This window comes from Watersipora subatra, chromosome 3, assembly GCF_963576615.1.
Source record: "Watersipora subatra chromosome 3, tzWatSuba1.1, whole genome shotgun sequence".
Lineage (NCBI taxonomy): Eukaryota > Metazoa > Bryozoa > Gymnolaemata > Cheilostomatida > Watersiporidae > Watersipora > Watersipora subatra.
Window position 1 is genome coordinate 58,633,687 of NC_088710.1, and position 27,566 is coordinate 58,661,252.

General features: G+C 36.8%; 2 protein-coding genes across 4 annotated transcripts; one reads left to right on the forward strand and one right to left on the reverse strand.

Annotated features, from left to right (window-relative positions):
- Positions 1–3,062: 3,062 nt before the first annotated feature.
- LOC137392052 (coiled-coil domain-containing protein 124-A-like) lies at positions 3,063–18,220 on the forward strand. Of its 3 annotated transcripts, XR_010978207.1 has the most exons (6): positions 3,063–3,155; positions 15,072–15,241; positions 16,437–16,602; positions 16,707–16,827; positions 17,142–17,385; positions 17,968–18,220. XR_010978207.1 is itself a non-coding variant. In XM_068078665.1 (5 exons), exons 2-5 carry the CDS (start codon positions 15,083–15,085, stop codon positions 17,332–17,334), a joined length of 639 nt encoding a protein of 212 aa, XP_067934766.1. In that variant the 5' UTR covers positions 3,063–3,155; positions 15,072–15,082; the 3' UTR covers positions 17,335–17,590. The 3 variants fall into 3 exon arrangements, 2 of the variants coding, with proteins under 2 accessions (XP_067934766.1, XP_067934767.1); XM_068078665.1 differs by lacking the exon at positions 17,968–18,220 and having other exon boundaries at positions 17,142–17,590; XM_068078666.1 differs by lacking the exons at positions 3,063–3,155; positions 17,968–18,220 and having other exon boundaries at positions 15,068–15,241; positions 17,142–17,590.
- LOC137392051 (DNA methyltransferase 1-associated protein 1-like) lies at positions 17,618–26,673 on the reverse strand. Its single transcript, XM_068078664.1, has 11 exons — positions 26,556–26,673; positions 26,393–26,472; positions 26,034–26,154; positions 25,758–25,832; positions 24,450–24,668; positions 23,159–23,266; positions 22,533–22,739; positions 22,005–22,079; positions 21,362–21,589; positions 18,879–19,037; positions 17,618–17,726 (listed from the first exon to the last, which is right to left on the reverse strand). Exons 1-11 carry the CDS (start codon positions 26,649–26,651, stop codon positions 17,664–17,666), a joined length of 1,431 nt encoding a protein of 476 aa, XP_067934765.1. The 5' UTR covers positions 26,652–26,673; the 3' UTR covers positions 17,618–17,663.
- Positions 26,674–27,566: the final 893 nt, after the last annotated feature.

A 27,566-nucleotide genomic window follows, 5' to 3' on the forward strand; every position in this document is an offset into this window, starting at 1 on the left:
TACAAACACTGTATGGTTGGGTCAGATCAATCATCTCAAACAGTATTTGTCTTGAAGTGTGCGATTTGGGTAAAATGCTTATTTATTGCAGGCTCAGTATGATCTCTGAGCTTTTGAATCTGTATAGTATGATACTTGAGATGAAACCTGTCAGATCTAAGAAAAACAAAGCTGACATTTAGACACACAATGCCAACATTAGTGTTTCTCCAGTCTCAAGTGTGTGTTGTTGCTGCCATTGGAAAGCCAGGTTCAGCATGTTCCATCCAGGTGTTGAGATACTTACATAACACTAATCATGTAGGTATAGAGAAAACTATTTCTTTGTCAGAAACATTTGGCGAAGACAGTGGATGAAGACGGTATTTGCAAGGTCATCACTGAATGTCGCATTGTAAGAGAATTGATCTATCACCAATTGAGAGAAAAGATAGTTATTCATGTGTAAGTCCTGGACAAAACCCACATCAGATATTACTCATGTAAATGAAATAACATAATTAAACATCAAAGATTGCGGATCTAGCAGTTTCTATATGGAAGATAATAGCAAATAAAATGGCAGAGAATGTAGCAAAGGAGATGGAACAGGTATTTAATGAGAAGCTGACCCTCTCAACATCTGAAAGACAATAAACGCATTTATCAGATTTGTTGAGCAACACCATCGTACACTGAAGATGTTAGCGCACTCTGGAAGGACAGTGCAAAAAAATTTTGTTCTGCTACCATTTTACTCTTAAGAGTGATGGTGTGATTCCCGCCGGTGAAATCTATAAATGTAGCAGCAATTGTATTTGAAGTTTTTCGATTTCAAGCCAAGGTGAAACACTGGACTAAATCCATATGAGCTAGGAGATATTGTGTATGTGAAGCCACCGAATGCTAAGTGTGCAACCCAATCAGTGATTTGAAACTATTTCGGTAGGCTTATGATACCATATCTGAGCACGCCATAGAAATTTGCTCAACCAACGTTACATACATTGACAAAACTGATGGTAATACACAATTACATAAATTATATTATTATACAAATTATACAATTATATAAATTACAGTTACGGACAAAGAACCTGCTATGCTAGTTGATGATGTTTCAACGCCGAGACCAGTGAGAGAACATAAACCCTTAGCATGACCTGCTGATTTCCATGTTTTCTACTAATATTATTTTATAAATTAAGGAGAAATATGACCTTTCCAGGAGTTACCAGATGTGTGGGAGACTACAGCAGGAATGTTGAGGAAAGCAAGAGAGAAAGCGTTTGGAATGACGTAAGGCAGAAGGAAAGGTGAAAAGGAGATATGGTCGTGAAATGTGGAAGCAAAAGAGAACACCGAGGAAATTAAATTTGCAAACTGAGAGATGATGCAGGATGAGGTCAGCAGAAAAAGGCATCCAAAAGTAAAAGCATGACAGAAAGAACAGCGGCAAAGGCAAGAGGGAAGCGCTACAAATAAATTTATGGCAAGCTGGAAACCAAAGAAAGTGCAGAGAAGACCTATACAAACTGCTTCAGCAGAGAGACAAAGTAGGAAGAGACGCCCAGCAAGTCAGGGTGGTGAAGGACTTACGACAATATGCCTTTCAGATGCAGAGAAGGTAATGAAAAGATGATGAAAAAGGGATGATGAAAGTACGTTGAGCAACTGCTAAAAGAGGAGAGCAGGAGGGAAAGAAAACAGAGGAGGTAGAAATTATGAATGAACAAGTGGAAGAAATCAGCCAAAAAAGAAGTGTAGACAGAATTGCAGTTGATGAACGGAGGAAAAGCAGTGAGATCAGACAACCTATCAGCTGAAGTGTGGAAGTATCTTGAAGAAGTTGAGGTGAAGCTTTTGACTAAGTTGTTTAATTGGAATCCGAAGGGAAGATGTCTGAAGAATGGAGGAACAGTAGACCTGTGCCCATATACAAAGACAAAGCTGATGTCCAGCGCCGTAAAAACTATAAGGAAATAAATGTCATGATGTTGCAGTCATGAGTCATGATGTTTGCAGACAACATTGTCATATGGGAAAAGAGTGAAGAACAAGCCGAGGCAAGCCTAAATGAGTAGAAAGCAGCATTGAAAAGTAGAGGAATGAAGACCAGCAGAGCAAAGTCAAATTAATTGTGTTTGAATGGGGCAGCAGTTGGAGGTACAATTGGAATGCAGGATGTCCGTTGGACAGGAGTGAGAGAGTTCAAGTACTATGGAGCGACAATGCGGGAAGATGGGGATTGTGATAAAGAGGTAAAAAAGAGAGTACAGACAGACTAGAATAAATGGAGGAAGATGTCAGGCATTATCTGAAATAGCAAGGTGTCAGCAAAGTTTAAGGGAAGTGTATGTAGCATAGCAGTAAGACCAGCTATGTTACATGCTATAGAAACAGTGGCCATGACAAAGAGACAGGAAGAGGAGCTCGAGGTGGGAGAGTTGAGAATACTAAAATTTGCAATAAAAGGGGCTAGAATGGATAAGACCAAAAATGAGTACATCAGGGGAAATGCAGGTGTTGAGAGGATTGGGAAGCTATGAAAGCTAAGGTGGTATGGACACATGTTGTGGAGGGATGAAGCGTATGTAAATAAACGAATGCAAGGCATAGAATTGCCACAGATAAGGAAATAGGAAGACGCAAGAGAAGGTTTATGAACGTAGTGAAGGAGGATATGAGAGATCTGAGAGTGACCGATGATAATGCGAACAATAAAAGCAAATCGAAAATGACTGTTTGCAGGGGGCCACACCTTAGAGAAAAAGTTGAAAGAAGAAAAAGAAAATGATCTTTTAATAAATATGAATCATTGCGTTTTAAAAGCACGTTGACGTTTCAGATGACATGATGTCGGACACTGCTCGTTTGAGAAAACGCTTAATGACAAGTCTTAAAACGAGCCGACCACGTTAGATTTTGCATTGTCCTTGACTTCATAGACTTAGTAATTAGTAAGTCTTATCAGAGCCATCGAGTGTAACTACACTCGATGGCTCTGAGTCTTATAAATCTTATGCGGACATAGACTAAGAGTGCCAAACCTGCGTATTGACTATTAACTATCATGCGATGGCATTGACTTCCACGATACTTATAAAGCGAAAGGAGATGAACCGATGATGCAATTTGTCTACAGCATTGAGCATTATACGACAAGTTGCTCCTTGGTAAATTTTTATGGAATTCGCTATTCTGTACGTTTGTTGTACGTCCAAAGACTGTCGCAAACGCCTTTATGTGTATAGCAGTGAAAAATTTCTATACTGACTAACCTTTATAACTACCAGTATCTTTTTATGTTGCAAACCACTATTCTGCAAATGAGATGCATCCAATACCACCTTCACGATGTAATAGATACATGTTTCATATAAATACAGAAAGAAAAACTATTTTTTTCATTTGTACTGTACCATTACTTTAACAGAAGTGAACGCTTTTTTATTTAAATCATTTTGAAACCCATAACTATAAAATAGTATAAATAACATTGTTTCGTAAATCTTAAAAAAAGAAAGAACTCGGAAATTATCACAAAATACAATATATCCTTTCTAGCTCGAAACATAATTAGTTAACACACGCAAATAACTAAAACATCTGTGGACATTAGTCTTGCAAATGTTTTAGAGTATTTGACATACCTCGTAGATTAGTGATATACATATAAATGATGCTAAGTGATTGATTGGAAACTAGGCAGTCCTTTTACGCCGAATGCAGTCTCCATTGCCAACTTTTAAATCGATTGTCCCGTTACATTCAATAGCTCTTTTTTATAGCCTTTTCTTTTACTATCTCTAATTTAGACTCTAGTACCTTGCTCAACTAGCCAGCAATCCAACCTTTACTTATAGATTGCTATCATTGTTCTTTTTCATATTATCTTTGTATAAATCATTTCTTACCTTGAACCTTTCATAATCATGCAATTGTCTAGGTAGGTAACTACAATAGTTCGAGGTTTTCATTCCATTAACAGCTCAGCAGGAGAGCCCTGGTGTAATAGGCAAGGAGCAGATCTATATGATAACAATGCATGGTAAGGGTCAATGTGCATTTTGATCATCATTTTTATTGTTTGCACTGCTCTCCACAGCTCCATTTACCCGTAAATGTAGAGGGCTGCTGGTTAGGTGAGTAAAACCACTTTTGGAGAATACAGTACGCTCTCCTAGAACGTAAATAATCCGTTCCAGAAACGTTTACGTTATAGGGATTTCATGCTATAAAAACAGTAAAATACATGTAACCTATCTAATCCATTCCAAGATATTTTTAAACTTTTCCCTTGGGTATACAAAAAGGAGAGAACTTGACGTAACTTTTTTAATTTTTGGGTTGTGCCGTAACTGCAACATTATTAATTTGCATTGACAACTTTTCTCCTTTTTTAATCATCAATCTCACTTTTTATAGACCATGATTGTGGTGATTCTACAATACATGTAAGTTGATGGGAGGGCACATATTGAGCATTCATTTACAACGATTTGCTTATTTTTCTAAACAGCAAAACGTACTCTGCAAAGCAAAACTACTAACAATATTTTATGCGTCTGCAACAAAGCAAAACAACAAACCATTTTACAAAAAGGCGTTACAACCTGTTCATCGTCTATCCGCATCCAGGGGACAGCTTAGAATAAAGGAGAACTTTTGACGATACTCCGATTCGTGATGTTCAGATTGGTGGACCGACGCTGTTACACCTTCACCAATCGATCGCATTTGTATTTATGAACAACTGCACAGCTACCTATTTTTTGTTTTGACGACTTATCTGGCGATCTATCATTACGAACCAGACTGTTGCGAATGCTGTATGTATAATAAGTATAACGCTATACGCATGCTGGTTTTTCTTTTGCAAGTGTGGCGAAATAAATTAAAGTTAAAATGGAATTTGAGAAGTCACCTGACTTGGCACATTACATGGAATTGTTTACGTAGTAGGAAGAAAAAGGTTCACAAATCATTTATGTTATCTGGAATTTACGTTATAGGAGGTATACATTATATTAGCGTCTACTGTACCTCCAATTCCTTAGGTGTAAATTGAGGTCCATTGTTCGAAATTATCCAATCTGATATTCCATGCCATGAATCCATGCTCTCTTCAAGTGTGTAATGTAGTTCTCGGAGAATGTCTCATTCCTCAACAATGCAGTTTTGGAAATGTAAAGTAATATTCTATGGCCAGTAAGTAAACCTGACCACTAATAAAATAAATCTAGGCCAAGAATGTTCCATGCCCTTTGTAGGGCAGTCGTGGCTCTTAGGAGCTCTGTCATCTTGTTGGATTGTCTCTTGCATGTTTCTCATCTTACTAACCAACTCCTCAATAGCTTATCTCATGACGTTCTACCAAACGTTGTGTCGTGCTCCTGTCTGACACTGTGATTCTTAGATGGCCCCAATGTATGTCTTCTAAGATCTTTATTCTTTTATCGAGAGGAAAGACTAGACTTGAGAAAACTGGTTTACTGACAGCAAGGTTTTTCTCTCATGGTATTGTTTTAACCATATGTTTCTTGATGAGAAATAAGCAGGCCATCCTTCTTTAGTGAAACGGTACATTTTCTTCAGTACTTTGTCATGTTGCTGTTTCAGCCTCAGCTCTTCTAGTCTAGTATCTAGTCTTCATATGCATACTACTTGATCAGAGCAGTGTTCTACCTCGGCGAAAGCAGCCTCATTAATATTGGGTAGACCGATGTTATAACATGATATAGCATCTGCTGAGGTGCTCTTCTTTCTACTAATGTGCTTTATTAAATTGTCAAATCTGTGTAGCCTCACCTTGAATCATTAGAGTGTTGGTGGGAGCTTATCTAAAAAATGAATTTCCAAAAAGCCATGCTAATGGTTTGTGGTCTGTTTCAATAACAACACCCTTCATCCCCAACACATATTGTGGGAACTTTTCCAAGCCTCAGAATATACTTAGAGCTTCTTTTGCTATTACTGCATACTTCGGTTCAGTCTCTTTGAGTGAACTGCTAGCTGCAGCTACTAATTTTCTGAATATATCAGGTGTAATTATAGTCTCCTTATCAGGGTTATTAGAGCTATTTAACAGCTTTGAAGGCAGTTTCTTGACTACTACTTCAAGTCCATGACACTGCCTTCTTCAGCAAGTTTCATAGTGGTTTTTGAGACTTTCACTTGTTGACTCGAGAATTTTGCAAATTATTTTGATAGGCTCAGAAAGTTGATTATGGTTGAAACTGAAGTCAGGGTCGAGAAATAAATGGTTTCTTTCACTCTAGGCATTTATTCCATCCTCATCAAGTATATGACCAAAAATGTCACATTAGCAACTCCAAATTGAAATTTGTCTTTTTGACTGTCATTTCAGTGTCCCGGAGTCTATCCAAAACAGCAGCCAGTTGTCTATCATGCATGTAGTTTTTCTGTCCCACCAAAGACCAGTTGTTCATTTATGTGAATAATAACATTCTCTAATCTTTCAAGCCTTTTAATAATTTCGGCCTGAAATATATTGGATGTGCTTTGTATTCGAACCTTTGTGATAACCTCAAATATCGAAGCAGGCCTTTGTGTGAAAAATATAGTCAGCTTGCTTGATTTTTCTGCTAGAGGATTTTGCCAGGATCCGCTGTTTGCGTCTATTTAGGAAAAAGTCTTTGTTTGTCCCAAACCCAAAGAAGACAAGCAATTTTCTTCTGTAGCCATAAGACGCATCTCTCTGAGAACACATTTATTCAGCTGCGTGTAATCAATACAGATTATCACATTGTTTTTATATGGTTTGATCACTACTACCAAAGATTCCACCCATGATACAGACTTTTCAATCGATGTTATTACGCAATCCTCAAGCATTTGTGCTATAGCTCTATCAGTTCTGTCCCTTATTGGGATTGGAGTAGGTATTAGAACACGGATGGCAAAGGCTTTAGCAGATTCTGTCAGTTTGATTTTGCACTTACATGTCAGCTTTTTTAATCCTTAAAACAACTTGTTATCGATGTTTCTCAAGTTAATTTCGCATCTCTCAGTCTAGGGCAGGTGTTCCCAACCTTGTTGGAAAGCAAGCCATATACCCCCAGCAACATTGGAAAGATTTTACGAGTTAAAAATACCAAGCGACATTATTTATTATTTAACTAGCTGTGCTACCGGCGTTGCCCGGGTAATAGAAATCAGCTTATAAACAATGAGAAGTAATGAGAGTTGCCTGGCAGATTGCCAATGGAAAATTTTAGTACGTTAACTAATAACAATCACTCATGCAATCACCCTACTTAGTATGCAAAGCAGTTAGGTATTTGCTCTCATAATGACTTATATTGGCAAACTAGCAACTCAATCTCATTGGCCTAATGGGTACTGTGTCAGTTTGGTGAACGGTAGGCCCGAGATCAAATCTTCCATACGGATTTATTGTTTCAAGACTTTAATGGTTATAGCTGAAGGGACACACAACACTGAAACTGTACTAGCTGTGCTACCTGCCGCTGCCCGGGTATTAAAGCAGTCTTTGGACAGACAATTGATTTGTATTTAACATATAACAACATTTCCCATTCTAACTTTCAAACTACATATCATGAGAGAGGTGTTTTGTGTAGTTGAAATTGAAATAAATTAAGATAAAAATAAAAACAACTGAAGGTTTTAAAACTATGTCAAACAACTGTAATTTTCAAGCTATTATCCTGGCACGTCGTCAATGGAAAATTCCACTAAGCTAGTTAATAAGCGCTAAACTTCTAATGACAGTACTCCATGACGGTGCGTCAGCATTGTCCAGCTACGCTATTTTATTAATAGCTGTAGTTTGAGGGACACACATGCTTTTACATTTATATATAGACTAGTTGTGCTTTTCGGCGTAGCCCGGGTATTAAAAATCGACTTATAAATAATGAGAATGAGAGTTAGTTAAACTTTGTTAAACCTGCGATTTGCTATTAGCTTGGCAGATTTCCAATGGAAAATTTTAGGAAGCTAGCTAACGACAATCACTTGCGCAATCATCTTGCTTAGTACACAAAGCTGTTGGGTGTTTGCTCTCAACGGCTAGCTAACAATTGAATCTCTTTGGCCTCATGGATATGGTGTTGGACCGGTGAACGGTAAAATCCGAGATCAAATCTTCCTCGGTATGGATTGTTTATTCCAAGATTGGAGGAACACACATACACACATACTTTGAGAAATATATATATAGATTATCTATTAATTCAAACACTGTGTTGTATTTACACATATAGCATGTAATAAAACGTGAAAAAAGTTCAAATGATTGTATTCCTGTTGGTGATAATATGTAATAGGTGTATCTGCTATACTAGTATAGCAGATACTTAGTGTGTGATGGCTGCTGCTTTGAATTTGTTAGGCTTTGTATATTGAGTTCTATCTTGGAAAGAGCAACTCTGAGGTCCTTAGCCACATTTAATGCCGATCGATATCAGTTTTTCAGGGAAAAAAGGGAAGAGAAACCTTGCTCACAATTGTAAGTACTAGGAAATATAAGCAATACTCGTAATGCAAGTCTCGACAAGCATGGGTATGAAGTAACCATTGCGCACCAAAATATAGTGAGACTGTTGTCATCGAATTTATCTTTAGCTCCCGAGTCATTTAGCAAATCAATGAGCTCTTCCTGCAAGTCACTTTCTATGTCTAGTACGTTAAGTCAGAAAGGATTTCGAACTAGCTTCGCGTCTAGTTCATTTAAATCTGGGAAGTATTGCTGCATTTCTTGGGCCATTGCAGTAAGGTGCTCCATGGCTAGCACTTTTAAGAGTATCTCTGATTCATCTAATGATAGCTCAGCTGACAGGCTATCAAACATATCAAAAGATCCTGAGCTTACTTTTTATTTCCACAACTCGACTTTCATTATAAACGCTCCGAGTTTGTCAGCGAAATTGAAAAACAGTGGTTTTATTTCCCTGGAGAGATTTGTTGAGATCATTAATCTTCACAAATATATCTCACAATTATGTAACCTTCGGCATCCATTCCTCGTTGTTCAACTTTTCTTGATGGCATGCAGCCTTTCGGGTTGTTTGCATAACAAAGAACATGGCAAGTTTTTCTTTCAACTCAACAAACCGATCTAGAACTCTTCCTCTTGACAGCCATCTCACTTCTGTGTGGTATATGAGATTCTCATAATCGGCATCAGAAACCATAAAAGAGCATTCTGAACAATCTTGTGTTTAAAGCAGATACCTTGATAAAATTCACTAAAGCTACCACATCAGATAGCACAGAGCTGAAAGATTGTGGGAGAATTTTAGCTATCAATGCATATCTGCGAATCATACAGTGTAAATACTTGATTCCTGGATTAGCCTGTAAAACCTTGACATGAAAGCCTGATCTACAGCCTAGCCTTGCAGGGGCCTGCGCAAAAATCCTGCGCTTTGAAGGAAGGGAGAGACAGCTTCAAACACATCTTTTCCTCTTGTTCGTTCTTTGAAAGTGGTTGAACAAAAACTCTTCTTCATTCTTTGAAGTCATCACCATGGACATACCGGATAAATACCAATAGCTGAGAGCAATTGGCTACATCCGTAAAATCATCGAGCTGAATGAAAAACTGATCAATTGGTGAAGATCTCATCTGGCTTAATACCGTTCCTTTGGTATCATCAGCCATTTCACAAATTCTTCTTTTGATAGTATTGTTGGATAAGGACAATGTATTTAGCTTGATAGCAGCTGTATCTCCAAGAACATATGAGGAACAATATCTCTGCAGTAGGGTAGTATTAGCCTTTCACCAATAGGGTGAAGTTTTTTTCCTTTGCTATTTTCAGTGCAACCAGATATGATTCATATATTGCTGCCTCATTTTGCTGAGAGAAATGCCCTGATTCATCTAGACGTGCCCTTTTAGTACTCAGTCGAAGTCTTTGGAAGTAGGCAAATTCTTTTTTGGCCTTATCAGGATGATTTGCCTCAAGATGACGTTTAAAGGTTGACTTGCAGCAAAATTCACATTACAGTTATTTGGTATCAAAAGATTCACCATGTCTTGCTCTGCTGTGTTGTAGGTGCAAAATATGTGGAAATGTGATTACAAGCTCTCAAAAGCTCAAAAACGAACAGTTAATGTCGCCACCACGAAGCTATCACGAAAGATCAGAATCAGTTTATTTCTCTGACGTAGTCTATCCATTTGTATTTTGTTTTGACATGTAATGTTCTCATGTGAGTTGAAAGGCCAATAAAAGGCTCAAAGCAAATAAATTACATAATTTTTTTATATATTTCAATACATCAGAGTGAGCTTTTGAATCAGCCATTGTTTGAAATGATGAGACAGACATTGGTTGGTGTTTATAGGATTACCCCAGAGCTCTACCGCAGAAATGTTCAATGGTACAGGCTCGAAAGTTGTGACATCACAATTTTAATATTCAGTGTTGTGTGCTCTCACCGCTTATTTTATTGCTTACCGCTTATATTTATCAACGACGATAATGACGCTAGTGGTAGGTGAAAGTAGGACAACTTCAGAGAACCAATGAAGATGACAAAGGAATCGGTGTCATTAGCTCTCCATATACAGATTATTTCTATGATAAGTAACTCAGGTTCCAAGCACCATATTATGTTTTCCCGATGATATTATGCACTAGCCCTCTCTTTTTATTGTGATGTTGATGGGCACGACTGAGACTAATTAATTTCAAGCATGGCGTGATTTCATGAAAGTGCGATTGACATATAGTCCTAGGACCACGCAACTGCACATCACAATTTAATCGATGAGATTTCATCACCTTTACCAAAGACAGTATATTTATTGAAGCATAATTAATTAACCCAGAACATGTGTTTGTATTGGTCGGGCGTTAGCACAATCTCCGGGCATTGTTGATTATCTAGAATCCTAGTTTATTATTAGCGCTCTCTGGGTTTAACAGCACCGATTGTCACAGAAAAGCGCAGCCTCAAAGACAGCGAAAGGGATCGACTACCTAAGGCTAAATAATAATTATGACATCACATTGTGGGAACCGCAACCAATTGTTTTTTTTTACTGCAGGACATACTTTTGATACCCTGTTTTTCATAATTCTATTATTTTTTGTGTATTGAATATAGGCTCATTCGAAAGCCAAGACTTTGATGTATTGAACTAATTAATAAAAAAATTATATAATTTATGTGCTTTAATGTAATCACTGCTCGACAGTCTCATTCATCTTAGAGGCATATTGATATTCAAATCTAAAATGAACAATAATACGTTTACTAGTAAATCAGCTTATTGTAAAATAAATGTGGCTATTTTCACTGTCCAGTATTTTTATACTCACAGCAGCATTGCTCATTACACACTCTTTGCTGCTCACTCTTCTGCTAGAAACAGGCCTTCAAAAACTGAAAATTCTCGACCTCTTTTTTATAATATTGGAAAATGGTAACAGGAGCACATGATTCCCTAACTTGCTTCAGTCAATGTGTTTATAGAGAGAGTAAAACTACAACATATTAGTGTTACTGTAATTTTCTATGTAATGGTCAAATTCACGCGAATCAATCACAGCACAGAATGTACTAGTGCTGGGCGTGAGTACTTCTTGGCCAACGAGTTTAGACTCGTCACCTTCCGTTCGAGTAGCTGGTAGCCGAGTAGCTGGTAGTGCTTAGCACGAGTACTTCTTGGCCAACGGGCTTTTCGGGTATCAGGTTTGTTGATACGGGTTTTATGTCCAAAATTTCCAAAAATCAGACATGTCTTAAAATTTACAATGCAATTATAATTCTATTCAATTTATTGATTATTTTTAGTATTTTCTATCCACCGGTATTTGTGCTCGCAGCGTTTAAAGGCTGGTTGTTAAACCGTGCTTAGAGCGCACTGTGCAATAGACCGAGTTTTTGTTTACTTTACTCGATGGACTCGTGCATCAAAACCCGAACTCACAAGTCAAAACCTGAATACGCAAGATTGAAATGCTCAAAATTTGTATTACCCGAGAGAAAATAAGCCGGCGAGTTCAACTAGTCTTATTACCTGTGCCCAGCACTAAAATGTACCAACCACCCAATATTTCAATATGTACCCCTCGGGTACATGTACCCCTCGAATAAATGTACCCCTCGGGTACATGTACCCCAGGTTGGGAACCCATGGTCTAGTGTAATCAGTTTTAACCACTCACATGCCTTTTTATTCAGGGGAATTGTGCCTTGATTTTTAGTGGTGTAGATATCATCCTTCATAGTCTAACCATCTGAACTCACATTAGATTTAATAAACCCAAAACGATTTAGGTCTGTTTGACCCGGGCCATAAAGTTTCTTGGAAGTGGGTTGAAGATTACCTGTACAATGTTGTGGTACACAAACACTTGTAGTTCGTCACGTATCTAGCTTAAAGGTTGACTTGCAACAAAATTCACATTACAGTTATTTGGTATCAAAAGATTCACCATGTCTTACTCTGTTGTGTTGTAGGTGCCACATATGTGAAAATGTGATTACAAGCTCTTAAAAGCTCAAAAATGAAAAGCCGCCGTAGATTGGAATCTCTTTATTTCTCTGACGTAGTCATGAAATTTGGTTATCATCTTGTCACGTGATGTTCTCCCGTGAATTGAAAGGGCAATATAAAACTTATCGTAGCACTAATTTATGACAAACACTTCGGGTTTTACTGAAGACCCCGTATCAAATATAGATGCTCGCTACTTTACAGTTTTGTTACGGTTTGGTCTAATCGGCAAGTCATAATCTGATCATTTGACCCAATACTTCGCAAATAATTTCTGCAGCACTTTTCGATTATCACAAATTACCAACAGGCATATTATCAGACAATGATATGTACTCCTTCAAGCTAAGGCTAAAAAATTGAACGAATTTTTACGGTAAGTTATAAGATATCACAGCTAAAAGTGACAGCATTAAAATGATGATAAAACAGTCGCGTAAGAACAATAGACATGGTTTTAATGAATGCGTGAAGTATATTAGTGAAATATTTCGACTAATAAGGTTGCATAAAAGTGTAAACAGAAACCATCTAATACAGCTACGTCACATTTGAGCCGTTTTGGAAAAAGAATCCAAACTACGGCGGTCTCGTGTGGCTGCGATTAACTGTTGGTTTTTGAGCTTTTAAGAGCTTGTAATCACATTTCCACATATTTTGCACCTACAACACAACAAAGCAAGACATGGTGAATCTTTTCATATCAAATAATTGTAATGTGAATTTTGTTGCAAGTCAACCTTTAAAGCGTGTAGACTAACTTATATTGTTATTGCTAATCGCATTAAAGTTTGCATACCGTGACTGTATTTATACAATATCAACATGGTATATTTCACCAAAATACACTCTATCCGAATGATCCTTTTCTAACTCGCCCTCAATTTGCAATTTGGTTACACCTGGTGCAAACTGATGCCCAGTGATTTCTTCATTTACATCTATTACACCTATTAACAAAAGCTGGCCACTTCTTTTGGTGGTGCAATCTACTGCATCTAAAGCACTTAATTCTTTATGCCTTTTTATCTACGAGTGTCTACTCTAACCTATAACATCATGAAAATATTTGATTTTTGATTCATTTTCATCAACAATAGTAATTGAACAAAAAAAAAGCTGGAAGAGTGATGAAGCCCATAATACGCATTAGCATAGCTAATCATGGCGTCTGGCTTGTCATCATCGTGTAATCAAAATCAATTTTTATGAGTAGTTAGGTTTGGTTAATTTGTTAAAAGATGTAATTTAAGTTTTTTCTTGAAACTGACCACCTTCTCTGTTTTTTATAGTGTTAGGGAGTTGGTTCCAAAAAAGGGCCTGTTGGTAATCCACCCTGCGGTAGCCTGCACGGGAATAAGATTGTGGGAGATTTAGACAGACATTTGAGAAATCAAATGTGATATATTGTGCGAGGGATGTAATTACAATAAAATTCATGATGGGCTAAAAGTAGCCTGTAATGTGCTATGAATATAGTAAACTGATAGATAGTATGGATAATGATTTGAAAAGAGGTTTAGTGAGGCGGGTATTTTTGTGAATGGTTATCAAGCGCTTTTGAATCGTGGCTTAGGATTTAAATAACGTGTCACGATTTCCATTTTAATCATGAAAATTTCTTCAGTCAATCACGGACTATAAATACAGTATAATATTTGTATTTGCTAGCGTTACAAAATTAATCCAATTTTATTATTATTTTTAATTTAAATTTTAACATTTGTGTATATGTTCTCTACTAAAAGAACTATCAATCATACAGCAAAAGTCAGGACTAATATCCATATGGAATCAGCATGTAGTTAGGCTTAATAGATCAGATCGTTATTAAAATCAGCTGGTTTATTTTGAATCAAGTCATCTCTACCATTGATGTTATCTAACCAATTAAGGGGGTTATGTCAATGTCTTAATTCTTATAAACATGATTTAGAGTAGACTGACAGATGAAAAATAATCACATTTCTACATAGTTAGACAACTTTCAATCGCTATTCAGTTGCTCCTATATACATCTCTATACAAGGCAAACTCACAAAGAAAATTTATGCATCAAGGAATGTCTGGCTGACTGCTCCCATTGCTATACTATCCTCAATGAGTTTCAAATGAGCTTTTACAGGCAGACAAACTCTGCATTGTTTGTAAACTTGAACAGCTTTTGAAAATTTTCTTAGTGCTGTGTTTCTGGCTATTCACTAGGGTTGTCTTCTGTCAAATCAATATTGCTCATAATCAAGTATCTTCAATGATTTGTAATTATATCCAACATTTTTATTTTTAACAAATGCATAGAAACATATTTTTCACAAAATAATAACAGCATGAATGTGAGATTAATACACATAGTGGTCTACTATAGTAGATAAGGCCATTTTTGACAACAAAAGAATATAAACCACAAATTTAAATTTCACACAAGACTTCTTTAACTTAGTGTTCTTAAACTTTCTTTATTTTATTTTGCATATCAAACGCACCAACACTATAAGAATGCTAAATTTGTGGTTGTGTTTTTCCATTGAGGGACCTGAAGATCATTTATTCTATTTTGTTTTATAAAGTTTAGTTTTTTATTTGTCTTTAGTATCAACAACAATGCCTAAAAAGTTCAAAGGTGAAAACTCAAAGGCTACAGAAGCACGAGCTAAAAAAGCTGCTGTACAGCATGAAGCGGAAGAACAGAGGCGGAAGGACGCTGAAGATGCATTGTGGGTTGATGATGATAAACAACTTGCAAGGAAGTCACAACGAAAGGTTAATTATTGTTAGCTAATTGTTTAAATCTGATTTTCCTGTCAACATGATTGTGTTGCCCAGTTTTTATTGCTCTGTTTGCACGCTAGAATATTAAAACAAGACTAGAACGAACATCATTGTCAAGTTTACCAAGAACAAACATAGGCACTTCCTGAGCAAACTGTCAACATTCCTAAAATTAAGAACTCCGCTTTAAACTTTCAACTACTGTCAACTTTGTCCACATTTGGTTCAATTCTCGGCAAACAATCAATTCAGCTTGTTTGACGTTCGGTGTGTGTCAAATATGTGTCAAATAATCAACCACTCAGAAAAAAACTCTATTGCAATTTTTTTTATTCGTATCAAATGTAGGGGAAACTAAAATCAATGTGTTAATGTAGTAGTTACATATTCTAGAAATGTTGCTGTTAACTCCAGAGAGTAGGGGCGTTCATTTTAGATGGAGTTAAGTTTTGAATGCCTGTTCTCGAGAGCACTTTCTCTTCGCACTATCGATATACATGTATATATATTTCTCAAAGTATTTTTATGTCTGTATGTCGTGGTGTCTGCATTCCGGCTATAACTATTAACATCTTGGATTAGAGAATCCGTACCTAAGAAAATTTGATCTCGGACCCTACGTTCGCCCAACCCAATAGGCCACAGAGAATGAGTTGTTAGCTTGCCGATATAAGTCGCTATATGGGAGCACAGTCGCTATATGGGAGCATATACCCAACGGCTTTGCATACCACACAGGGTGATTGCGTAAGTGATTGTCATTAGTTAGCTTACTAGAATTTCCATTGTCAATCTGCCAGGCTAATAGCGAGTGGCAGGCAACTCTTATTACTTCCCATTTTTAATAAGCTGATTTTTAATACTCGGGCAACGCCGGATAGCACAGCTAGTTCAATATAAACTATTGAGACAGTGGAGGAGAATATTGGTATATCATTGAGCCTAGCATGTTACGTATGATATCAATGTGATTTACATAACACCATATCAACTTTGAATAATCTTAACACTGTAGATGATACATCTGCTAAAACGGATGTTTTTAGCAACAGATTTATTTTTAAGCTGAGCAGTGGTTGGTCAATGTGAACATGACCATCACTCTAATATAGTAAATAGGTTAATAAATTTGGGATTTTAGTGCACACGGTAGTTCTGAAACAGCCGAGTAAGTTGATATTTTAAGGATGACAAAGAGAAGAAGAGACTCGAACAGTTGGAACGAAAAAGAGAATTAGCCAAACTTCATGATGAGGAACAGAATACCCTGAAATCAGGAAAGCCAAAGGCACCAACAAAAGTTACAAGACATGAAATTAATAAGCAGGCAGAAGCACGAGAGGCAGCTGAAGGTAATGTTTATTGTGACTGCAGATAGCAAGTGCTTGTTTGCTTAGGCCAATGATGATTAGGCTATTTGTGTATGCAAACTCAGTTTAAATCGTGTTGCTTGCAGCCTCCAGACTTTCAAGAGATAACTCCATAAGTGTCCCTGAGGAGGAATTAGTGGAAAATATTAATCGCCTGGAGGTTGAAGGAGAAGCAAGAAGCGTAGATGCTGCTATTGGCATACTCAGGTAAAACCGAAATAACATGATTCTATCTAATGCAGTACTTTCTCTTTGTCACAGATTTTGGCTGCAATAGATTTACCTCTACTTTTAATTTCCTCTCGTGTATATTCTTTGGTTACATTACTTCTTTGGTTACTTTTACTAATGTTGCATCTATGGCTAGACTCAGTTAACTTCTTTTCGTTATAAACCATGCCAACTGAGGTGAAGTGTTATAGATTCATAAAAATTTACATCTAGTAGAAATGACTCAATGAGACAGCACTACTCCACTCTCTATGTCTATATTTGCAATTGATGATTCTCTTTGATTCTAGTAAAGACACGCCGGAGCTAGACAGACATCCTGAAAAGAGAATGAAAGCAGCCTATCAAGAGTTTGAAAGCAGAAGGCTGCCAATTCTGAAAGCGGAAAATTCTAATCTTCGACTCTCACAACTGAAACAGATGCTCAAGAAGGAATGGCAGAAGTCGCCAGAAAATCCTTTGAACGCTCGGCTGCTACAATGAAAGTGTTGTCATTGCACAGAGGCAATGTGTTATGGTGGATGCGCTTCATAGGTATGAGTTGACCTGATAGCAACTATTTGCCTGTTAAGCTTCCATGCCGTCTACATGTCAATTCTACATTATGTCACAAGAATTGCATGATGAGTTTATGCAAAAAACATGATTGGTGATACAGGTGAAGATTTTCATGTTCACTGTCACAGTGTTATATTCTATACAGTAACCAAGATGTTCATAATATAAACAGCATCCCATATGTACATATAAGACAAATCAGACAAAAGGCAGATCGAGGTAGAAATCCTTATCTACTCCGTATTGTAAGGCGCTCAATACTTTTGCTTCATCTTTTTCAAAATATTACCTTGTTCAAGGGCGGCCCTTCGCTTTCTCTACAACAGTAATCAAAGTGCTGTGTTAAACTAGCGACAGGTCTGCATCATCTGTGAAATACACAGATCATACATCTTGCACAAGTTAATTTATGTTTTATCCATACATGAGCAGACAAACAAGATCTGATAAACAATATTAAGTTGGGCTTTTAACATGAAATGTATTAACTAATACCTTCATAAACCGGATTACATGTACTATGATTCCACTATGACCTCAAATAGTCAACTTTTGCAGTTCATGTGACATGTTTAGACGCAAAGGCATGTCTACATAAAGGAAGAGCACAAGTGTAAGATTCTCCAATGTCTCCGACAAAGAAATCTATTCCAAGGTGCAATGCAATACCTTACAGCCATTTCACACTTGCTTTTTTGTCTACTATAAACATTTGCATAGTATTCCCTATTTGACTCTTTTTGATGTTTTTAACCTGATCTGAAACCTCCCCAATTTTTTCTGGAGTTAAGAGTTGATGATATTCTTTTGATATTGATCTTTCACTCACGAAATAATAAAGCTATAACAAATATTTAATTGGTCAAAAATGGTAACACAGTTATCTGGCAATCCCAAGGAACATTGTTAATCACTTTCAAATATAAGAAGTTCTACGCAAGTGTGGTTTAAGTCAAGAAAATTTGATTTGTATTCCACACCTTTCTTAGCAAACAACAACAACACAACAAATATCTCAACATATGCAATCAGACCTTCAACAACTAATTCATTTCAGACTACAATTTGATGAATAAACATGGGAATCTCTGCTAAAACTTTAATAAAAGCTTGGTTTAACACTTGACTGATATCTAATCTGGTTGTTTTAGGGTTGACAAAGGCTGAAAACAGTTAGTTATTCCATACTAAAAGTTTTGCTGACGGTAAATACCCTTTATTAATCAGAGGTCTGTGAAAACGATGCAGAGAAACATTTAATGCATTGTTAAAATGGAGGCTAAGAAGGTGAAGATAATTATATTTAGCTGCGATTCCCTTGTCGAGACACTATCTATTTAACATGGATGTACTGTAATTCATTGTGATAAGTTTGTTGGTGAGCTAAGTATTAATTTTGTATAATATTACATACAATCACAGTTTGGAAATATTCAGTCAAGATGAAAATTACACAGCTGGGCACTTACATTCGGTGTTCCGCCACCAGCTAGATCTATAGATTCGGATATCTTCCGTTCTTGCTTAAATTCTCCAAAGGGTGTTGAGGCAGGGGTGCTAGCCTTGTTTGGATCTGTAGGGGTGGTCTTAGCTGCGTCAAGGTTAAGCGATGCTGGTAAGTCCACGCTCTAAAAGATTAACTAATCCATAAATTATAATAAGGAGTTGTCATAGGTGAGTTTACACTAGATGATTTTGCAAGTGATGTCACTATCCCACATCTGTTTAATATAAAAGTGAATCCAAGGGTTTCACTGAATTCTCTGAATTGCAAGCGATCTTTTAAGGCTGAATTGAAATTATTTGCACAGCGTAAAATAAGCAAAATAATGGCAAAGCCTATAATGCGGGCTTTATTGTGATAATATATTCCTCATTTATTGGTCTTACATGATTATTTCCTCTTCGGTTCTTTGCACAAGATTGTTCCTTTTGCATTTATAATTAATAACAAGGGAATGATTATGCTAAGCATGAATTCATTATTGACTTTACCTGTTCAATACTAAATTTCATTAGCCAATATTCAAAGTGAAAAATCACTAGTCAAAAAGCAACAGGTGAATTGCGCCAGTATGCAACATATGCATCTCCCATATTGGCACATGCTGCTCAAACAAGCAACATAAATAGGTATATTCAGCCTTATGACTGGCTGCCTGCATTAATTTCTCCGCAATTATTCAAATAATTGAAAACTACAAAAAATGGTATTTTTTCGTTGCCACTAGCAACACTATGGCTGCACTTTAGAGATTTACTATCTCCAACTTAATCCACTCATATAACATAGGAATTTAGATTTGGTCCACAGAGTTATACAAATACTCTGTTTGTTGTTTCTAATAATATGTATTCATACAATAATGATGCAATAAAGGGTATGATACCATCCCGCCATCTTTAGAACACTAGTAAACAGCAAATATTTACTTGACAGACAACGAAGAGAAATCAGCATGCTGCTTTATTTAAAATTGTGTCACTAGATCTTGCACAATGATCTGAGGATGCATTTATATATATGATGATAAAAACATTCAAGTTAAACACCTTAATTAGTTCATGTAGAAGAGACATGAGGAGCGATTCAATTCTACCCTGCACACCTTTTCTCAACAAACAGCTGTTCTTTACCTGTAGGAGTACAACTGCAGAATAGATAACTCATCCTTATATGCAAACTGCAGGTGTACCAAGATATATATATATATAATCATATAATATATAATAATGTTCGATGATTGGTCTGATAACCAATCAATGATAAACGGAGCAAGTATATTAGATAAGTAGCCAGACCTACTTCTAACAGCCCTCTATGCTCTGAAAAGTGTGGAGTGTTATAATAATATGATTAGGTACCTATAACAAGCCACACATTTTAGAGCGTACAGATTTGAACGCTTGTTGCTTAATAATATTATTGTCACACTCCACACTTTTCAGAGCGTAGAGTGCTGTTAGAAGTGGGTCTGACTACTTATCAATTATTTATATATATTACATATATATACCACAAGAGGCAACAATGTAGCTGTTGTGGTTTACAGGTATACAGTATATGTAATCGCAATGGCCCTAATCACCCACAGCACTGGAGGGAATTCTGGACAAGGTCAACGAAAATGGTTAGGCGGCTAAGATTTTTAGAGATTGATAAAGTCCCAACCTTTGAACATGTGTCGACCAATCGACGTAATATTATGGTAATTGACAAAGATCGATAGGCCTACATAACTGATGCTGCTGTTTCAAATGATTACAATATAGTCAGCAAAAAAGGTGAACTAAGAAAAATACCAATCATAGAAAAACTAGAATATAAGAGCATCAGTTATACCAGTTGTCATAGGAGCTTTGGGTGCAATAACAATTACCAATTAGGTAGGCTTAGCCAACTTCCAATGACACTGGATAAGGATAAGAAGAGATGCTACTTGTAATGGCTGAGATCCTAAGGTGATGAGCGAATAAACACCCAGCCCAGGTCCCTGGTAGGAGTCTCAACAGTCAGTAGCTATTCCATCCAAACAAAGTGTGAGGTGAAACTCTAATATAATGTATGTATGCATATTACCGTCATCTATACTGCTAGCAAACTTATATTACAGTCTGTCCATAAACATCGGTGGAAGGTTTATATTTGAAACAAAACATTTTTATACTGACTGTCAAAGTGTACAAGGACATGCAAGCATTTTTTGTGGAAACTAAATATTCCAAATTGGCTTTTAATGAAATTTGGGTTTTTCGCTAACGCACCTGAGCCTGCTACGATGCTTTTCTGAAATAACCGATCATCTTCGCCATAGTATTAAAATGATAAAAACAAACAGTACCTGTTGGCGTAGAGACGTACAAAGGTTACAAATAGAATTTGTTAGTATCAGAGGGTCACTTTTGGTAGGAAGCTTTACTAAAAACTGAAGCAATAGAATTAGGCACTGACCCTGCCTGGGGCGACGGCTTCCAGTCGGTGTTTCAGAGTCTGAAGCTCGTACTCGCAATTGGCCAAGGCAAGTTTCAACTCGTACAACAACACGATATCCTGCCTTAATTCGTTGTAGTTGCTGATTATCTCCTCGGTCGCGATCGGATTGATATCAATACCAAGGTCTTCTAGAACATGCTCTATAGCCTTGGCCTTCTTCTGAGCTACTGAGTTGGGCAGCTTCAGCTGTAACAGTAAATGATGGCTAACAAACAAAAATAACACAGTAACAGTGGCACGTATCACAGTAGTAAAATATAATTTCACTGCGGTGAATATAGAAGGTGTCATATAGATATGTCAATAAGTTCTACGAAGTGAAATGTCATGATCACAGACTGGTCTCTCCTGGAAAGCTAATGGGTGCTACTACTTCATTGGACAAGTTTTTTCATTCTTGATTGCTTCAATTTGTACAGAGTTTAAAAGGAATTTAGCGCTATCAAACATTGAAATTAAAACACGGTGTGAACATTCTATGAAAGAATCTAACAATCTGTTTTTATTGTGTCTGGCGGAATAGAAAATTTAGTATTTTTTTCAGCTCATCAGCTACAAGGACTACTAAATATAATAATAGTAAATAATAATTATCTCATACCCTGGCACTCCTTAACGTCACTCCAGCTTGCTTAACTTCTGTGAATCTAATTCCTGTCGTGTCTGGAGTGAGGGACTGTAAGAAGTATATTTTGTTTGTATTTAGAAAGGCACACACCGATTTTAGAAATGATTTTGGATACACAGCAAACATAGTTGAGAATTTTAAGCAGGAACTAAGCACGAAAATTGCGACCCATAATTGGGCAGCTAACATAGACGGTGAACGTAGGTAGTTAACGTAGGTGGTTAACATAGGCAGTTAATATAGGCAAATAACGTAGGTAGTTAACATAGGCAGATAGTATAGCCAATAAACATAGGTAGTTAACGTAGGCAGTTAATGTAGGCAGTTAACATAGTCAATTAATATAGGCAGTTAATGTAGGCAATTAACGTAGGTAGCTAGTTAGCATAGGCAGTTAACATAGGCAGTTAACATAGGCAATTAACGTAGGTAGTTAATGTAGGCGATGAACATAGCCAGTTAACAATCACAACCAGTAAATGATTGGCATTATCAACCCACCGTGGAGACACCCCTGATCATTGCATGATGCTTCTTCTTATGTAAGTGGGCAGCCATGCCATATTTCCTCTCTACTTTTCGTTGCTCACCACCTTGTGTCTCGGCAGCACTTATGAGCTTTTGTAAGTCAGCAGTCTTTTTTTCTCTCTCCTTCTTTCGCATTTCAATCTTCTTCAACTCTGCAAGCAAGTCCTGCTCCTCATCCACCTGTTCCAAAAATGAAACCACTTTGCTTAAAATTTCAGCTCCTAATACAAAAATAACTGATCAATGAAGCTACAAGTTGATATTATGTTGCTAATCTATGTTAAACGTCAAAATACATAATACCTTAAAACTTAAGTCAAATAAATCTAGCAATTTGTTATCTAAAGGTTCAAAACTGTTCAGTAGCTCGACGTAAGACATTACCTGTGCAGCTATTGTACGTAAGACATTACTTGTGCAGCTGTGGTCACAAACACATTACATACGGATATGAACACTGAAGCTTGCTGAAAAACAGCAATGAACGGACAATTCCATACACATAGAGCTGAGTTGGGCTATGGTAGCCAGAAACATAATCCAAATAAACAAGAATCATAGCACAAACAACACAGAAACAAGTACACGAGCTGACAAACCTCGTCTTCAGTTCTATCATAAAGGTTGATGAGTTGCTGCTTTCTGCGTCTCTCATGATCCCCATCAAATACTCTGATCCGTGGCTCCTGCCCTGCTGGTGCTCTGATCTGCAATAAGATATGTACCTTCTATTCAACTAGAGGCAAAACATCTCATAACTCCACTCCAAATACTAAGACCCTGCAGAAATGTGTGACATTGACTTTGACCTTGTGTGACAGCTGCTGAAATTATCAGAACTGTTGACAACGTACAAAATCTCTGACGGACCCCTCAGAGAATTTGTGTCCTGCTCATGAGAACATCCAATGGTTTGTAAACATATACTGTATCTGCTAATTTGCTAATGAAAGTATTCGAATGCTTCTTTCCACTTAACCATATCATCATAAAATATAGTAAAAAACAAAAATACCCAGCAAATATGCTAACAGTTTTGAGCAAAGACATTTATTTTGAGTACTCTCAAAAAGCACAGAGCCAAACACTTTTTCAATAACATCGAGGGATAAATTACTTCAGAGCAACACTATGTATAAGATGGCAGGCTACCTTAGCCTTCTGCGATCAACCAAATCGCGGAAGGCGAAGGTAGGACAGATTAACTCAGTTCTCAATCAACTAGCTTCATATAAACTGGAGAGGCTGAAATCATCAACTGATCGGTATGAGTTTACTTGATGTGGTATGTATGAAAATTTAACTTTTTGAGTATTCTTTTGATGAGCGATTGATAATGCCTGTATTGAGTATCACTGCAGATGGAAGTTAAAGCATATTTTTACTAGCGAATACAAATTAGCAATGTGTCATGTGATATACCATGCGTTTACGAGCTGCAAAGCCTAGCTGAACTTAACTATTGCACACTGTTGACAAAAACTTTGAAAATTGAAAAATGATGATTGTAAGGTCGTTAGTTCGGTGCTGCCACTATCGACATTATATTTTGATCAGAGTAAAAGATCTAGTCCATCTACAAATATTTTATCAAATTTTGATAACATCATTTCATATCTCATCAATTAATAATATGCTAGCACTCATTGATAATATGCTAGCACTCATTGATAATATGCTAGCACTCATTGATAATATAGTAGCACTCATTGATAATATGCTAGCACTCAATAATATGCTAGCACTCATTGATAATATGCTAGCACTCATTGATAATATGCTAGCATTACACTAAGCTAGTCACTAAGATGGTTTGAGTATGGCCTACAAGCTGTTTCGGTTGATTATATTAGTCAATCTAAAAAAAAGTGAAATAACAAAAAAACGAACCTTGAGCAGTGTGTTTGCAATGTTATAATATCTTTCCTTGATATCCTCGACAGACCTTTTGGGAAAGAGGTCAGTATTCCAGCGGTCATGCATGACAATATACCGTAAGTCGAATCGTTTAGCCAGCTCCATGAGGTGATCCGTTTCCGCACGACTCCAGCCATCGCAAGACAACTGCAGCTGATACTCGTTGTCTGTGTATTCCATCACCTCAGCTGTCTAAATCCAATACATGTAAATTCATTTACCAGACCAATTAGACAGCTCAGATTGAGAATAAAACAGAAATACCTACTTTGCTTAAGCTTATTTATAATGCATCAGCAGTGCAAATTAATTATCGTTGCCATAGAAATTGTTAACCGTTTTTCGCATACATCGAAGTATCAAAAACGCATTGAACAAAAAACATTTATTAGCCTAATACATTTCTTAATTATTTCTATTTTGTTGCTTTCTAAGTTTTAACGACGTAACCGAAAAGCTTTGGAGTTGGAAAATGGACTTGAATACGAACAGCAATCACGAAAGAAATAATTGTTATTGATGAACCGAGTCATTACTAGTACGATTTTGTGGACACTTTTCTACTGATCACTTGCTAGTATTGGTTCATAAAGATCAAAGAATGTCAAAGGCTGGTCAAATGGAGGTGGTGTTCAAATAAACGGTTGCGCTCTATTTATCACCCTTCTCCTATAGTGGCAGTCAAATATAGGTGGTGTTCAAATAAAGGTGATGTTCAATTAGAGGTTCTACTGTAATCTTGATTGATGCAACCAAGTCATCGTTAGTACTATTTTGTGGACACTTTTCTATTGATCACTTTCTATTATGGGTTTGTAGAGATCAAAGAATGTCAATAGCAGGCAAATTTAGGTGGTGTTCAATTGAAGGGTGGCGTTGTAGTTTTCAACTCTTTTTCTATGGTGGCGTTCTATTAGAGGTAATAGAACATTCGTATTCTTGAACGACGTTCAAATAAAAATGGCATTCAAATAGAGGTTTTACGGTATATAAAATCTACCAGAAATCTTCTAAAATTGTGAGTAGCAAGCAACAAGAATCTGAACACCACAAATGTACCCTAAATGCAAACCTCTGAACACGTGAGTACCCTGAAGGAGCAGAATTTCAACGCAGATTTAGGATCAAAACTCGATGTGGATAACTCTAGAACAGCAACTTTATAAACATAAGTTTGTGACAGACACTTTTTCTAAAAAAAATGTTAAAATTAGAATTTGAGGCATTATACATTCTCAAAGGTCAGCACTCATGTGACCTACATGTAAATAAGCTACAGACCTTGTTAAAGGCAGCAAATGGGTAATCCTTTCCTTCGTCAGCATTTCTCCTCCAGTGGTAAAATATGGCAGCGTCCTGCATCCGATTAAGTCCATTAGATTAAGTCATAATGAATAATTAATGCATTAACGGCACAACTATTCACATAATGTACTTATCAAAACAGATGATCAAAATAACATATATTCAATGATTTATACACTGCTAAGACACGTTGAAAAGTAAAGGTTGACCATAATAACGCAGCCATCGCGAAAGGTGTGATGAAAAACCTACTTTTCGGGCTGGATTCTGAAATGGCATCCACGACCAAGGCCGTACTTTACTGATCCCAAGTTTAGCTTTCATAGCCTTGTACCCTTTAGTCGACTCAGTGGGGATCACAGGAGGAGCATCCCTATGAGATATACAATTTTAAAGGTACAGCATGGTTTCCCTCAGTGCGGTCCAATATAACTACAGACAGCATAGCATGACTGATCAACATAGGTTTGTAAATATAGAAAAGAATTGAAGCAACAGTAACATGCTGGTATATTACTATATATTACTACTATTCCCACTATATATAATACTACTATAATATTAACCACATCAAGGTTAATATAAGACTGAGAAAACAAGAACGAACTTACATGTTATCGGTCCAGAGGAGACCCCATAATTCTCTGTGCATCCCTTCTGGTTTTTTAACATCAAGCTTCTTCGGTTTTTTCTGTCAAAACATTCTTTTATGACAGTAATCTCATAAAGGACAGAATTGATTTTGATAAAAGTAAGCATTACACTCGAACGTACCGGCTTCTTAGTTGAGTCGCCAGCCATAAGACCTAACTTCTTGCTGTCACGGCCCGTCATCTCCAAGATGTCCATGACATCGCTGCTCGAATGCATGATGAAGAGTTCCTAAAACCCTCTACAAATACATCACACACCTTATAGGAATTACGTGATGATTCCAGACGGATGGCTCAGTTAGTCCAACCAGTTCAGTCTGATTATTTATGATTCCGTACAATAGCACAAAGTTTAGTTAAAGTCACAGCTGCTACAGATGGAGTCAAACAATTAGAATGATCACATGGTACATCCAAAATTTGTCTAGATTTTTCCCGTTGAACAAAAACTTTATGGGCAACAATTTGGCACCGCTATTTAATGCTCTATTAAAATCCAGGCTGTTCACAACACTAGATGCTATATTTACATAGCTATCTCTAAAGTGAACATGATAATGCTAGTGAGCTGAAAAGATTAACTGCAATGGGAACAAAAATATATGCTAACAATCTATAGTATCTAAAGCTTTAGTATAAAAAGTTTGGAGTTTAAACTGTACAGCCTCTGTATATTTGCAGTGTATTGTATGTACATGTACAACCCCACCACTGAATGGGCAGCTAAATGCTATTGGTCAAAACCAGGAAAAATAGTATTAGCTAGCCTTGGCCTATAATTCAAGAAAAAAGGACAAAACCACCAGCAGAGGTTTGATTGATACTGATACTCAACAAAGGGCAACATCAATAGAAAACCCTGGTACTAATTTAGACACCATTAAAAGGTAAAATTATTTAAACAGGCTGAGATACCTGAAGGTTTTTATATCATACTCGGTATAACACTAACAGAAGATGCATAAGACAACATTTAAACTTAAACTATTATTTGATGAACAAACATAAGACATATTGGATTGCAATTCAGTTTTATATAATGCAAGCGATCGCATAACTGCAACACGCACAGCCAGTCAAATAGATACTTGAAAGACTGTGAGCTAGTCCAACATGCAATACAAAATCTGAA